This window comes from Eublepharis macularius, chromosome 18 (genome assembly GCF_028583425.1).
Source record: "Eublepharis macularius isolate TG4126 chromosome 18, MPM_Emac_v1.0, whole genome shotgun sequence".
NCBI classification, from domain to species: Eukaryota; Metazoa; Chordata; class Lepidosauria; order Squamata; family Eublepharidae; genus Eublepharis; species Eublepharis macularius.
Window position 1 is genome coordinate 14,979,036 of NC_072807.1, and position 15,950 is coordinate 14,994,985.

Below are 15,950 nucleotides of genomic sequence, written 5' to 3' on the forward strand. Positions count from 1 at the left end.
CCTTGAAATATCCAAGTGTCTGCCTAACTCCAACCCAATCATTCTGAGATGACAAGTAGAGGGAGACGTCTCAGAACATGATTTTTACATATTAGAATGAAGCTCTTCATCTGGATGGATAGCAAAGATTTGTTCCACGCAATATGCCTGGACGCCCCCCCCCATCTCAAGTAATTATGTGTATAATTAAGTAGATGTACGAAACAAAACAATTCTATTAATCTTTCGGAAGTGCATCTCTCTTGTAAATAAAAACGTTCCACTCGATACAATTATTTTTCTATGCTTCGGCTTAAAGTAAGTGCTTCCCCCCACCCCCAGAAGCGTGGATTTTCCATTTAGTGCATTGTGCTGCTTTTTACTATTAACAAAATGGTACCAAGGCAAAACTATTTCATGGGAAGGAAAGAGGCCTGCGGCATCATCTTTTTTAAAAAAAAAAAGAGAGAGAGAGAGAGAAGAGCTGCCAGTGTTTGCCAGCCGCTGTCCAGTGTGTGCAGGCGTTCACAGTTGAGCAGCTGACGGACAAGGATGAAGCACAAACAGAACATTTGGCTCCCGATTTATGGCTGCTTGAGATGCTACTCTTTAGTGACACTGATAAATTAGTTGGGATAATGATTTCATTTTATCAGTGGCCCGTGGAAATGATACCCACAAAATTACAGGCACTTGGAAAATATATAGCGCATGCAAAAAAAAAAAAAGGAACACTTTCCATCTGTGATGAAAGTCTGAGTTCTAATATTGGATGACTTTCTTTAAAGAAAAACTTGTAAATCCTATGAAAATGCTTTTGCTTTGAGGTGGGTGGGGGGGACATTACATACAAAAGGTCTGTAAATGATGAGCGCACAGCGTTAGCAGAAAATAATGCATCACAGGGTTACATCCAGACTCAATTATACATCGGAAGATAGAACTTCCCTGCTTTCCCTGTCCCATTGCAGCCCACTGATCTCCACGAATCTTGGGCTCTTGGGCCTCAGGGATTCTTCTTCTGGAACAACACAAGGGGTGTGTGGCTGCAGTGGGAAGGGAGAAATTGCCAGTTTAGTCCAGCTCCAACCCGTCGTCTATCCCTAGGGAATTTCTGCGGCTCGTCTGGAATGGAATTTCCCGTAAGCTCTATATACTCTTGCAAGAACCCTATAAGGCAAGCCAATATTGAGACTCAGGTTGCAGAGGTGAAACATGGACCCCAAACTCCCATTTTGGAACCGCGAGGCTACAATGGTCTCAGTGTAAACTTTCAAAAATAGCCCTGTTAATGCATTAACCTCGACAGCAAACGTTTTCCAGTCTGCCTGCTGTGCCGTACTACTCTACTTCAGTCCCCCCTCCGTTTGAGAAGCAAACGTCCTCCTTTTAAAGTGTTCGGCAGCTTCTTTTAGCACAGAACCCACCGAAAGCTCTCTCCGACAATGTACCTGTGTCAAAACTCTGCTACAGCAGGTGTGTGCAAGAAGAGATATATGACTCCAATCAATGCCACATGTTTATCAGGAAATGGAACAGAAGTGGCACAGAAGGAAGTAGGCAAGATAATTGCTAGCTTGAACTGCTGCACATTTTACTCATGGGCAAGGGGCCAGCTTCCACCAGGAGGACTCGGACGGCCCTGCTTATTGGGATTCCGGGCCGGGCCTCCGTTCTTGCCTGCCGACAGCTGTAAGCCAGCAACCCATAGCATCCCAATCAGGAGCTGAGTTGCACCAGAGAATGCTGATATGGATGAAGGCGGCTTCATCTGCATGCCGCCTTGTGGAATGACAGTCAGTCTTGGATTCCAGATGACAAGGACTGGATGCAAAATGTAAAACAAATGGTGACCTTTCCAAAGATTAATTTGTTTACCAACAGAAAGCCCTCTGTTTGTCATCCAGGATTGGGGTGACCTTCACATCCCGATTTCCAGGTTGAGAGGAGTCTGAACGTACTCATCTGTTAACTTAACTCCACCTCACCAATTATTCGCTTTCTTATTTGGAGGAGGGGGAGCAGCTTATTAATTCTCGATTGTCTTTTGTAATGTTTTTATAAATGCGGCAAACGCATTCTGAATTACTGCACCGGAACATCAATTTGTTTAGATCTAATTCCAGTACTGGTGCCAAAAATCATCATTTTCTTTGTCACAACGAGCAACAAGCAGGAGCTTAAAGTGCACATGGGGTTTTCTCAGCTATACATCTCCTGTCTATTCTGCTCCTCATTCGAACAGAAAGAACCTGGTTTCCCTGGCATCGTTTCCAAAACATATGTGCACTTCCTATGGATTACTTCAAACACATACATGCGTAAGAGTGTGTGTGCATTCACAATATACACAGAGGATGCAACTGGAAAGAAGAAAAAGAAGCAATTGGAATAACGTAGTCGAACAGGCAAGAAGATAGTGCGACTCATAAAAACTCTTGATTGCCGAGGCACTAAATCCTCCCCCATGAATAAATGAAGAGGTTCTAAGTTTACACGGCATTTTATATATATATTTATGGGAGCCGAAGTGCCAGTATAACTCTGCACAGCATTGTTATGACGATGAAAACAACGGCAGAAAGCTTTTCCCAGGTCATGGCAATTATTTACAGTTATCTTTCTGGCAACTGCACTGGGTCATTTGCTTAGCGTGTGTTCTAGGACCAAGGTGGCCAACATGTCAGGCCATGCCAGAAATCTATGGCGGGGAAGCTCTTAAAGGGCTGCAGCTCATTTGCATCTCTAAGATGCAAACAATTAACATAATTTGCATGCCATTTTAATTAACACTGCTAATCTGCATATTTTAACCACATGTGATTAACATAATTTCACGTTTTCACAACCACTGCTAATCTGCACGTTTTAATTGCTTGCAATTAACATAATTTGCATGCAATTTTAATTAACACTGTTAATTTGTATACTTCCATTGCCTGTAATTAACATAATTTCACATTTTCACAAACACTGCTAACGTGTATATTATAGCTACACGTAATTAATATAATTTGCAAATATTTTCTTGCAAGCACTGCTAAATTGTACATTCAAGTTGTTTGTAATTAACATAATTTGCCTTTTTCAAAAATAAACAGTGCTGATTTGCATATTTTTATTTTAAAACGGGCAGATAAAGCCCAGTGGCTAGGCAAGTAAAATCTAACCCTGGTGCAAAGTAAAATAAGCCTCCTGGTCTGTTGTAAAAGCCACTTAAATACGCGTTATCTGAAACAGCTCCCAAGCTCCAAGGTTGCTGACCACTATACAATTTGCCTGCTATGGTACACATAAAGACAAAGATGGGTGAAACTCTGAGACTTCACTGAAAAAGGACAACAGGCTACTTTGCAAGTTCAGATAACTGCAAGATCATATGGCAGCTTGCACAGGCAAACGGGCCACTGAGGATCAAACACCATAGACAGAACTTTCAGATTAACTCCAAGGCAATGATTTTCAGTGGAGTCAGTTCACATATTCAGCTGACAGCCCCCAAGCACAGAGAAATCAAATGATGGATATACATATTTGAACGAGTTTTAGAAACCCCCTTGAGGGTTTTGCTCAGGCAACCACAGCTGAAGCGATGTTCTTCCAGAACTGCTATCAGGGCTGGATCTCCTGGCTTAAGAACCCTGGGAAATACAATATTGACATACCACAGCCTCGAGAGTGTAATCAATAAGGCAAGAAAACACATCCTGATTACTTACAGGAACCATTTTTCGCTGATTAATTAGAGGCAAGCTGACTCCATAGTTTTGATTTAGAACGTTTCGGTGTCGAGTGTTGCGCGGATTGTACAGGATCTTCAGTGTCATCGAAAGCTTGTGCTGCAACAAAGAGGCACAAATGGGTGCTACATAGGATACGAACGAAGGGGATTTCCCCAAGCCTAAATTTGGCTCCTGTGACTAAGTCTGCTTGGGAATTCCTATTCTATTCTGATTTGGGTACACTGATACATGACAGGCAACATACGAAGAAAACAAAATGGATTAATTGGAAAAAGCAGCCACCTTGTTGCCTACTGAAAGCACGCATCAAGCACAGATGAAAGAAAACAGGGGAAGAGGCAAGTATGGGGCTGAATCGGCCATTGTCACTATGTATGAGGTTGCAGTGACTCAGTCTAGATCACTCCCATCTAGATCACTCAGTCTAGATCGCTCCACTGGCTACCCATCGTTTACCGTGCTCAGTTCAAAGTATTAGTTATTACATACAAAGTTCTTCACTGCTTTAGCCCGGCATACCTACGGGACCGCCTCCCTCCCTGTGTTCCTCCACGGCAGCTTCGCTCATCTGAACAGGGTCTCCTGCAGGTACTACGCTGCACACGGGTGAAGTCAGCAGCAGCCCGTACACCGGCTTTCTCTGTGGTGGCCCCTATCCTGTGGAATGACCTGCCTGAGGAAGTCACAAGAGCCCCCACTCTCCTGGCTTTCCGTAAACGATGCAAAACCGAACTATTCAAAAAAGCTTTTTACTCAAATGGGAGGGCTGCATTGTAGGGATGGGGTCTCAGGTACTTCACTAACAAGTTGGGGATCACAGACTTCATCACCATTTTTGCCTCATATATTATCTGCTGCTTTAAATATGGACTCCTATGTACAACTGTCGCTCCATGCTGTCTAATGTTAGTCCTAGAATTGATTATGTTTTGCTTCAGTATCTCTGCTGCGTCTTGGATCCTTGCTAATGCTATGTCTTTAAACTTGTATATATTTACCTTATGGTATTGTATTGAAATGTACTTACTTGATACTGATTGTATTAACCTCATACTATGTAATCCGCCTTGAGTCTCAGTGAGAAAGGCGGACTATAAATGACATAAATTTTAAAAAAAAGATGACCTAACTCCCTCACTCTAGCTCCCCCTGCCTCCAAACAGCAGTCCATGAGCTTACTCCACTCTTCCACAGTCACTAGCATGGGCTATTCCTATATCCCATGTCTCCAGGAGAAGAGAGCTCTGCCCTTGGATGATGGCAGCCCTCAATCTTCAATGGTTCCTGGCTTGTTGCTGAATCTCCCTGGGGCAGAGCCCACTTTTATAGTAAAAGCCCGGCCCCCTTTCTCTTTTCCAAGAGACAAAAGGGAATGCTCAGAGCAGGTCTTCCTCTTTGCCCCTGCCTGATGTCTGAGCAATGCTGAACCACTCTGCTGGGATCTCCTCGAAGCACCTTGGCCTGGGCACACTATCTGGGGCCCGTGAGAGTACAGATCCAGCTGCTGGATCTCAACTGAAGGGCTTAGCAAAGAGGCAACTCTGGGCCGAGCTACAAGCGACGAATGACACTTGAACGGCAAGTGGATCGAGTGGAGGGCAAGTGGAGGGCAAGTGAACAGGGAGGAATACACTTGCCGTTCAAGTGTCATTCGTCGCTTGTAGTTTGGCCCTCTGTTTTAGCCACACCAAGATATGCTGCAGATGTCAAGTCTTCAGGAGTGGGTGGGTTTTGATTCTGTGGATACTTAAAAGGAGAGCCAGTCCAATGCTTGGCGCTGCAGGGATTCCTGCCCTGAATGCTATGCTGTCTGGACTGGTCAGGGACAATTTCAACTGAAGTTATGGCCCAGAAAACTGGTGCTGGCCCAGTGAAACAAAACAGCCTGTTCTGATTCAGCTTTATCACACAGGCAATGAAAGAAAAAAGAGTCATAATTACAGAAATGAGCATTCAAATTCCGAAAGGCATGATCCCATGTATCTGGACGGAACAGATCTGGTGGTATTGTTCATAAAAAAATTAATGTCTAGGAAATCCTAGAGGAAAGGAGTGGAAAAGGGAGGGGATAAAGTACCCCTTTAATGAGTTCATCTTCAGCTAAATGAATACAATGTCCTCTGTTTTACAGATATAAAAATAGAAGCCTCAGAAGTGAACACACAGGGTAAAATTATCCCTGCGTGAAGGCACTTGCTTGCCTTTCACACACAGCCTATTTCTATTGTGCTGAAGGAGAGGCAAGGAAACATTTGGATCTGAATCAAGAGCAATAATACCTCCCTGCAGCTTTCCTGAAATCACAGCTCTGAAAATTATCACAGGTTTATTCCCCAGCTGATGAATGGGGAACAAGTGTGGCTGCTCTTGCTCAGAGCTCTGCTGAATGTGGCTGTCGAGTCGAGAGCAGCAATCCGTTCTGGCTGCAGGCTGAGCACAAAGGACGATTCAGAATCTCAGACCTTCACCCCGACACGTAACTCCACAACTCTGCATAAATGTATCTTGTTTGATGTGAACTCTAATAGGTAGGCTTTTGCAGGATTAAAACAAAAATCCACTCATCAACTTGACATCAGTTTCCTAACTTGTTCTGCCCCCAGATGCTTAGGGCAGGTAGCAGGGCAGCAATTGCACCACTGGATTTTTACAACTGTTTAGCAATAACAACTGGAGAACAGCTGGCAAAACAGCACTTCTCATGGGGCTCTCTGGTGTCAGCCACTGATACGGCACAGAAGGTCAGTGGGGCTCCGGTCCCAGAAGGGAAATCCAGCGGAGGCTGCAGAGCGAGGCCCTCTCTAAATGAAACTCAGCCACGCACGATGAAGTCGAGACACCAGGGAAAAGCTATAAAGTGCACCCTTCAAAGCAGAGTCCCTTCCTAATCCTAAATGGAGCCAGATTGTCCCTGATCTGCTGCTCTAGGGACATTTCCTTATAACGTGATGCTTTTAATGTCAAAAGAACCCTGACTTGGATAGCCCGGGTGAGCCTGATCTCGACAGATCTCAGAAGCTAAGCAGGGTTGGCCTTGGTTAGTAATTGGATGGGAGACCTCCTACGAGGACAAGGGTTGCAGAAGCAGGCAATGGCAAGCCACCTGTTAGTTTCTCACCATGGAAACTCCATCAGGGGTCGCCATAAGGCAGCTATGACTTCAGGGCACCCACACAAACACACACAAAGAGGGAGAATGACATTATGTGTCCAAATGTGTACTTCTGCACAGAAATCCAAGAGGGTGAGACAGGGTAGCCGTATGAAAAACCTCTGGGTAAAACTCAACAAGCAAAAAATAACAGCATTGTGGCTGGACTTCGCTACAGAGTGAATGGAGATGATGCTTTCATGAAACAAACTACTGGTACTTCAAGGAACAAGAATCAGTGTGCCTAATGCCGGTGTTCTTGATCTTATGGAAAGCTCAAGGTGAACACCGTGAACAGTCTCTTGCCATGAAAACCCCACCAGGGGTTGCCATATGTCAGGTATGACTTGAGGGCGGGATTTCATTTAGAGCCCTGACCTGGATAGCCCAGGTGAGCCAGATCACAGAAGCTAAGCCTTGGTTAGTAATTGGATGGGAGGCCTCCAGCGAAGATCAGGGCTGCAGAGACAGGCAATGGCAAACCACCTCTGTTAGTCTCTTGTTTTGAAAACCCCACCAGGGGTCGCCATAAGTCAGCTATGACTTGAGGGCACTCTCTACCTCCAATGCCAAAAGGAACAGTGCCAAGGGAATCCCTGGTGACATTTCTGAGCGGAGGCTATTTTTTAGCTGCAATGTCATACCAGCACAGCAGATGGAGGGGGGAACCCTGACTTGGGGTGCTGGGCTGTGCCTCGACACTCTTTCTGCCCACCTCTGATGCATGCTAGGCATTCCGCAGGTACGCCTGCACCATTTGTACAGCGGGGGCCCTGGAGCTTGCTCCAGCAGCATCCAGTGTCAAGCAGACTGTGCGGAAGATTCTTTGAAAAAGCACTCGGGGAAGGAAAATCCATTGAGAAAACGTGAACAGGAACACAAACCCACTGGAAGAATGATGGGTCAGACCTTTGAACCTGAAGACACGTGTGGTGGTGAGCTGCCATGCTGAGCAGAAACTGCTGATGCTTCGGGGAAAACGATCTCTTTCTGAGATGCCTCTGGAGGAATTCCCCTGAATGAGAGACAGAAAAAAATTTGAAGTTGCAAGATTTAGTTTAGCTCCCGCTTTATTTTCTACACTAGAAAGAAATGAAACTGCCTGAGACTGAGGATTCTCCAGAAGAATCTTTGGCATGAGGGGACCTGCTTGATTGTCCCTTCGAGGCCTTTGGGATGTTCACACCCCGAGGGTAAGTCAGAGACTCTCTGAGAAAAAAATGGCTGTTCTGTTGTCTGGCCTGCACCGAGCCAAAAAGCTAGCATCGGAATAGGTTGAGAAGGCCAATTTGGAGCATCCAACACTCCAGAGGCAGGGACACTGCGCAAACAGAACATAAGAAAAGACTCAAAGCCTAAAGGGGAAAGATTTCTCTGTGTGGAGCCTGACTTAACTAAGAGCAAAGCATCCTGCCTGTGCTTCAGGATCAGGCCATGTCAGAGAGAGGAAGAAGCAGGACTGACACTTGGAGACCCAGACAGCAAGGTTTAACTCCCTGGGCTGGTTTCAGTATTGGAGATGTCTCCACCCCATAGGCATTACTCCCCTGGGATGTAATTATAAAAGCCTGGGTCAGACTAGTGGTCCAGCTACATGAACACCCTGCATCATATTAGCCAGTTACTCTGGAGGGTGATGGCCAGTACCTTGAATGGAAAGAACCCCATCAATTCAATGATAAATAAATCGTATGTAGGCCCCCAAAACCTAATTAAAGGATTCCATGTTTGGGCTATTAGCAGAGTTTATCATTTGGCACAGGAAGCATGATTATAAGTGGTTGAGAGCTGGTTCGGCTGGCTGCTGTGTGTGCAGGAGAGAAATTAACAAAAGCATACACTTGCTTATATTTAGAAAAGAAATAAGTTATTTGTTGTAGGAACTCCATACTCTGATAGGACAGGAGGAGAGACAGATCCTAACTACCTTTCTAGTCTAAGGATGGACATGGATGCTAGGACAAGTCCTGCATCCATGCTGCCAAGACGAAGGGAGGAGGAGGAGAGAGATGTTGCCTGGAACAATGCCAGGAAGAGGAGAAGTGAGAGGGAGGAAGTCAGGAGGAGGAAATCCTGAGAACAGCAATCTACGTATCAAAGGACAGTCAGAGCAGTAAACAGTAAATAGAGTGCCCTGACCTCTCTATCTTCCCAGCTATTTAGTTTGTCCCCCTCTGAAAACTGAGGAAAGGGACAGCGCTGAATCCTCCGCTTCCAACATTCAAGATACTGACCATCACATACAAAGCCCTTCAAGGCCTCGGCCCCTCATATCTGCAGGACCATTTCTCCCCCATTCTCCGCCACTACAGCTCCACTTATCTGAGCAGGGCCTTCTGCGGATGCCACCCTGCAAATGGGCAAGAGCAACAACTGCCTGTACATGCACATTCTCTATCCACCTTATGGAACGGCCTGCCTGATGAGGTTAGGAAGGCTCCCGCTCTCTTGGATTTCCAAAGACTATGTGAAACTAAATTATTCAAGAGAGCTTTTTTACACTGGTAACAGGGCTGCACAACAACTGAATGCTACAGAAAGGTGATTTAAAGACGGGACTGTGGACTGTACCGCTGTGTATAATACATACTGTCTCTTGCTGTAAGTATGTTCCTACTATGTAATTTCTGCATTGTTTAACACGTCGTGTTAATGCTTATGCTTTGTTTCAGCTCTGTTTTCAGACTTCTGCTTGGTTTCAGATTTCAAACAGCATCACAATTAAGATGCTTACCAATAGAGAAAAAAAATCCTGAGAGTTTACTAACACTGAAATCCTAAACAGACTTACTCCACTCGAAGCCTATTGGTTTCAAAGGGCTTAGACTGGAGTAATTCTGCTTAGGATTTCACGGCAAGTTACCCAGTTAAATATACATAATCTTTTAATAAAGCATTTAAATAAAAACTGTTTCTATTTCATATGTTTTTGTCATATATCATAAAATACACATGTGAAAATATTCAATGAGTCAACCTCCAGAAAAATATGAAATTCACGGTCAACAAATCATTCTGTAACACTCAAGTGCTATAGAGCCAAGAGTTCAATCCTATGTGACTGGCTTATGGGTCATCCGTGCATCTTTCCGTGTTTCATTGCTTTTCTCAAAGCAGTCTCAATATGATATAATATCAATGTTGTTCTTCAAACTCCTAGAAAGTTATTGTTGCAAAGCTCCGCTCTAAAAAGAAAGAATTAATTGGCTTTAAAACATACAGCGGCAGCTTTGGACATGGAACTGAACGTTGATATGATCTTCTGAATAGACTGAGGGAAATATGGATCTCTAATACGTGTATTCCTCAGCATGCTGTTCTGGACCTCTGGACTGTGACAATATATGGATTAGTGCAATATTCATGTATTTATGAAATGTATTTATGAAATGTATATGCAGGATGGTAAGCACTAGTACTTTATTGTTACAGAATGATTTGTTGAAAGTGAATTTCATGTTGTTCTGGAGGTTGACTCATTGAATATTTTCACGTGTATTTTATGATATATGACAAAAACATGAAATAGAAACACTTTTGATTTAAACGCTTTACTAAATGATTACTTATATTTAACTGGATAACTTAGTAATCTTCCACGATTGTTTTTCTCTATTGGTTTCAGATTTCGGCAATCCAAATCCTATTGCACTGTTTATCGGATGTCCCATTGTGTTGATTGTATTGACTTACATTGTATGAGTCTCAGTGACAAAGGCAGACTATAAATAATGTAAATAAATAAATAAAAATAAAGAATACTGAGGATTACTGGTGTCCTACATACTACAAAATACAGTTACAGAAAACCAAGGGGGGGGGGACTCCTCTGTCAACCCGATGCCACAAGGCGGACGGTATGTCTTACGGATACTGTCATTTGCATAAATGCCCCCTAAACTCCCCGAATCATCAAAGACTGCAAGACTATACGATTATTTCAAAATACAAAAAAAGGCCCTTTCTCCACTGCTCAGCAGCCATCGCCCACATGATTCGCTTCCTGCGATAAATGAATGCCTTTATTTTTATGATTTTAACTGTTATTTATTATGTTTTAAATTATGGTTTTGATGATGTTATTGTGACCCGCCATGAGCGCGCTTGTGGGGAGGGCAGGATATAAAGCCAATAAAATAAATAAATAAATAGAACTTACGGTTTGGAAATCTGTCTTGAGCACAGGCCTGCGTTATCAGATGGCGAAACAGTTAACACGGATGTGTTGATAGCATTTAAACACTTCTCAGCATGTTTCTGCAGAGGGAAAAAGTAGGCTTTTAGGCTGAAGTCAGAGTTAGCAAAGTTAATGGTGCCAAAGTAGCTGGCCACCATTTGGCATTTCATAATGGAGGGAGGAGACGTAATAGGCTTTGCTTTTCTCAAGGATTATACCATGTCTAAGGTATAAGCCAGCCAAACTCTGGCCACCAAGCTAGTGTGATCACAATGCTGGCACACGATGCTTGGCAGATCAAACAGTTCACTCTTCAGCAATGGAATTTTTGCTGGGAGGAGATCTGGTCCCCATCTATTCAGGAACACGGATACAGACTTCAGTGGGGGCAGTTCTTTCCTCTTTGCATTAAGGGTGGCTTTCCACTTACCCTCAGCCCACTCTCGGTTCTTTCAATAGCAGCTTCAAGGCTTTCCACATCTACTGCTTCCCAGCCCTGGTTGAGGCCTCGTACCTTCTCCTTCAGCTGCTGAAGATCTTCTTGAACCTAAGCAATAAGTTCAACAATAAGCGTGCAACAAACACATCCCCAGCTGAAAAGCTAGAGACTTCTTAAATATAACATACCTCTGCAATTTCATGGGACACAGAAGAGAAAAAGACGAGCAGAACATTAGCAGCGCTGCTAACTTTGAAAGTTAAGAGAGAAAACGGCTGCAAACGTAAAACATTCCCCGCTAATGGCATGCCATGGGGGTGGGGGAAATAACCATTTGCTTCGCTTATTTAATTTTTTAACGGATTCTGTCCGAAGAGCTGGAGGCAAATCACAAGATAATTAACCCACTGTCAATGCCACAGACAAAGATATCCATTAAATATAAAATACGCTATCAAATTGAAATTGTCTTAAACCTGGCCGCCAAAAGCCAAGTCAAAAAAGGGTTCACAGAATTACGGGATACTGCTGAGGACTTCAGTGGAGCCTCAGGAGTTGAGAATGCCACAGTTTCATGGTAGCCACCGAGAATGTCTTTCTAATCTATATAATGAAAGAATGTCTATCCGTAAATTATGTCAAAAAGAGTTGTTTCAGGACAGCATTTTAATAAAGGTAATAAGGAATTAGTATAACAGAATGCACTTCTATAAATTGAGCAGGCCTGTAGTCTCTGCCACTGTGGATGGTATACATTATCTATTTACCGTATGCATTATCCTGCTGTTACTGCATTGTTTCTACTTGTCTGAGATTCCATTTTCCACATTGCTTGACGTATCACATCTGATACTTTTTTGCACTATTTTTAATTTATATAATCCTGGTCCGGTGGCATTGCTTATTAGATCTCTCACACTATTTGACGGCATCATTTTACCCCATGTCATTGGCCCCAAGTCTCAGTGGGAAAGACAAAGTACAAATAAAGCAAATAAAGTAAATAAATAAATAAATGCCTTTTCAAAAGAATGTTACTGAATTGTAACAAATAAACTATTCTAAGCAGGCTTCAGAGCTGATAGTGGGCAGGAGCGGACCTCTAGAGTGCACAGGGCCCAAGGCACTGGAGACAATAAAGCAGGGCTCGGCAGCCTGGCCTGCAGCTGCTGCGCCCGGCTGGGGGCGTGAGGTGGTGGGGGCGGTGGGGGGCTGGCCGGCTGTAGCGGCCATGAGCCAGACACACCTGCTCCGTGACACATGAATCCGCCCCCGGCACCCCCTCCAGCGCCCGCCTCACCGCCTCAATGGTGGCGCCGGCCCTGAGTGCAGCCAATGCTTGTGGGGGTGGAGCACTGGTGCTTTATGCTCCCAACCAGGGCTCGTTTTGAGGGGGAACACACAGGAACGCAGTTCCGGCAGTTCCCCAGAGGTCACATGGCAGGTGGCCCTGCCCACCTGACTCTCGGCCATTTTGGGCCCGTTTCAGCCTGGATTGGGGCCAAAACAGCCCGGATCGGGCCTCTGATGGGTGGTGGATCACTCTCCCACTTAGCAGTGGCCCGATCCTTACCATTTTGGGCCCCTTTTCAGCTATTTTCAGCCCTTTTTGCCATTTTGGGCCCAATTTCAGCCCTGAATGGCCAGGATTGGGTCCAAAACAGCCAGAATAGGTGATGTCAGGGGGTGTGGCATATGCAAATGTTATACTAATGACACACTTCCGGTGATGGCAAGGGGCATGGCATATGCTAATGAGTTATGCTAATGAGTTCCTCCAGCTCTTTTTCTACAAAATGACCCCTGCCAACAACTGAACCCTATCAAGAAATAGGCAAGTTCCTTTAGCACCTGGCAGGTGACAATATGTTCATACTTGAAGCAGTATCCCCCACTGCCAGAGAAGGCTTGCCCAGGCAAACAAAGCACATCATCTTAAGAGAACATGGTGCTTTACTTAGTAAGAGTAACTTAGGCCCCAAAGAAAAGAAAGATATAGTATTAATAGGAAAGGAAATAAATGCTCTTTGGAAGTTTCTTTAACACCCCTAAGAGTTATGGCAGTGTATAGCTTCCCATACAAATCGGTACACAAATCCATACACACTGTGAGTCATAGACACCAGGCCTTGAGAAAACTCTTTGCAACAAGGCCTGTCAGTGTTTTCTTTCTTTTCATGAAATCCATCTTTATACATGTTTCCAAAACAATATTAGAAAAAAAAATAAGCTGATGGTCTTTTCCAAGAACTAGCTTGTTAGAGCCAAGGCAGCCTCTAGTTAGTAGTAACAACAAATGTTACTCAAGTCTAAACACGGGGCTTTTTTTCAGCTGGAATGCAGGGGAACGGAGTTCCGGAACCTCTTGAAAATGGTCACATGGCTGGTGGCCCCGCCCCCTGATCTCCAGACAGAGGGGAGTTGAGATTGCCCTCTGCGCCGTCGAGTGGCGCGGAGGGCAATCTCAACTCCCCTCTGTCTGGAGATCAGGGGCCGGGGACACCAGCCATGTGACCATTTTCTCCGAGGGCAACCCACTGAGTTCCACCACCTCTTTTCCCAGAAAAAAGCCCTGTCTAAACATATTTACTCAAAAGTAAGGACCACTGAGTTCAATGGAGTTTCCTCCTTAGCTCACTCGAAAGGGGGCAATGAATGCTTCTAAATTGGTAGTTAGACCATTTAAAACTCACTGCACATCATCTACCTGCCACATTCATATTCCAACCATCTTCCAAAGAGCTCACCACAGACAAGATTCTGTCCTCTAGGGTTAGCTGATCCCGAGCTTACTATTTTAAGCACAGATGGTGCTGAGATTGGAATATGCAAAAAAAAATACATTTAAACATGAGCCATCTTAAAGCTGAAGCAGAAACCCTTCATGGAGACTACAATGTGATGGGAAAGGACCTAATTGGAACGGTGGGAATGTGGTTAGAAAGCTTCATGGGAGCTGCATCAGAGCAGAAAGTTACAAGTCAGCTCAGAAACAGCCTAAAGATTGATGGCTTGCCTTTTATCTCATCCTTCCTCAGAACGGCAACCATGATTCCCACCCCCCACCCCCATACACAACATGCTTGTGTGGTAGGAGGACCGAGAGAGAGGCCTGCTTCTCAAGGAGGCAGGAAATCCACAGCATTTCAGGCTGCAGGTGAGTTCTCACAAAACTGGACACTCCTGTATGCAGAAAATATCCCCCTGCCGAGAAAACCTACGTGTCAAGGAGAAAAGTTTGAGCCAAACCTTTCCTCCCCTGCACTCATTTAACACATGGAGGAATAGGATAGCCTTTGTACAGAGCAGAGTTAAAGTCTGGAGAGACCTCCCCTGCAACATGAGACTGAGTGGGGAGGTGAGTGTTAGAGTTGGAGGGTTGGACTGTATGGTCCCTGCCTTCAAATCCAAATTCTGCCACCCTAAACTTACACGGTTGATGTGCCAGTTTGGTGCAGAGGTTAAGAGCAGCAGGACTCTAATCTGGAGAACCGGATTTGATTCCTTACTCCTCCACTTGAAGCCAGCTGAGAGACCCTAGGTCAGTCACAGCTGTCAGCCCACCCATCTCACAGGGAGATCGTCCTGGGAATAATAATGTGCTTTGTAAACTGTTCTGAGTGGGTGTTAAGTTGCCCTGAAGGGCAGTATATAAATCAAATGTTATGATGATGATGTTGGGACAGCTGCCTTCTCTGCCTAACCTACCTTGCAAGGTTGTTGTGAGGAGGGACACCTGAGCATAGACTGATAGGGCCCAATTTGAAGAGCCAGGCTGGAGCAAGCAGCCCGTGTGTTTTGCACAGGGGTCCCAAATAAAGTTGCCAGGTCCAGGTTGGGAAATTCCTGGAGATTGGGAGGTGGAGCCTGGAGAGGGCGGGTTTTACGGAGGGGCCCCAGTGGGGTATAATGCCATAGAGTTCACACTCCAGAGCAGTCATTTTCTCCAGGGGAACTGGTCTCTGCTGCCTGGAGATCAGTTGTCATTCCGGGAGATCTCCAGCTACCACCTGGAGGCTGGCAACCCTGGCCCCAGCGCACCCTCCCCATAGCAGCCCCTCAGGAGTCTCTCACGGCTTCATTAACTGACGCGAGGAATGCTGGGAAGGAGGGGTTCAGCTGCTGCAAAGACTCATGGGAGTTTGGCCAATAGCGTGGGCGCCCTCGCCTTCGACCCACCTGGACTAAAATAGCCCCCATCTCCGCCCCGGGCCCGGCCATGGCCGCCCTTCGTCTCTTTCCCTTCCCTAGCGCCGGAGAGCGGCTCACCACGTGACCGCGGCCTTAGCAACGGGACGCGAGGCCCGGGAGAAACCATCCGCACCCAACCTGAGGGGGGAGGAAAAGGACCCGGAATGCCAGCCCGTAAGCCAAGCTCCTCCCCCCCCATTCCTTTCTTCTCTTTCTTTCCTTCTCTCCAAACCCCGGAGAGAGGCAGAAGCGGGCCTTAGCTTCATGCCC

The 15,950-nt window shown here is 45.3% G+C and overlaps 1 protein-coding gene across 1 annotated transcript in view; it reads right to left on the reverse strand.

Annotated features, from left to right (window-relative positions):
* IQCH (IQ motif containing H) overlaps positions 1-15,746 on the reverse strand; it is a 100,542-nt gene extending 84,796 nt beyond the window's left edge. The window contains exons 1-5 of the mRNA XM_055002774.1: positions 15,669-15,746; positions 11,481-11,597; positions 11,033-11,130; positions 7,783-7,888; positions 3,699-3,818 (exon numbers count right to left, since the gene is read on the reverse strand). Of these exons, the coding sequence (XP_054858749.1) occupies positions 3,699-3,818; positions 7,783-7,888; positions 11,033-11,130; positions 11,481-11,597; positions 15,669-15,710 (483 nt within the window). The 5' untranslated portion in view covers positions 15,711-15,746. The remainder of the gene's footprint in view (positions 1-3,698; positions 3,819-7,782; positions 7,889-11,032; positions 11,131-11,480; positions 11,598-15,668) is intronic.
* Between the last annotated feature and the right edge of the window lie 204 nt (positions 15,747-15,950).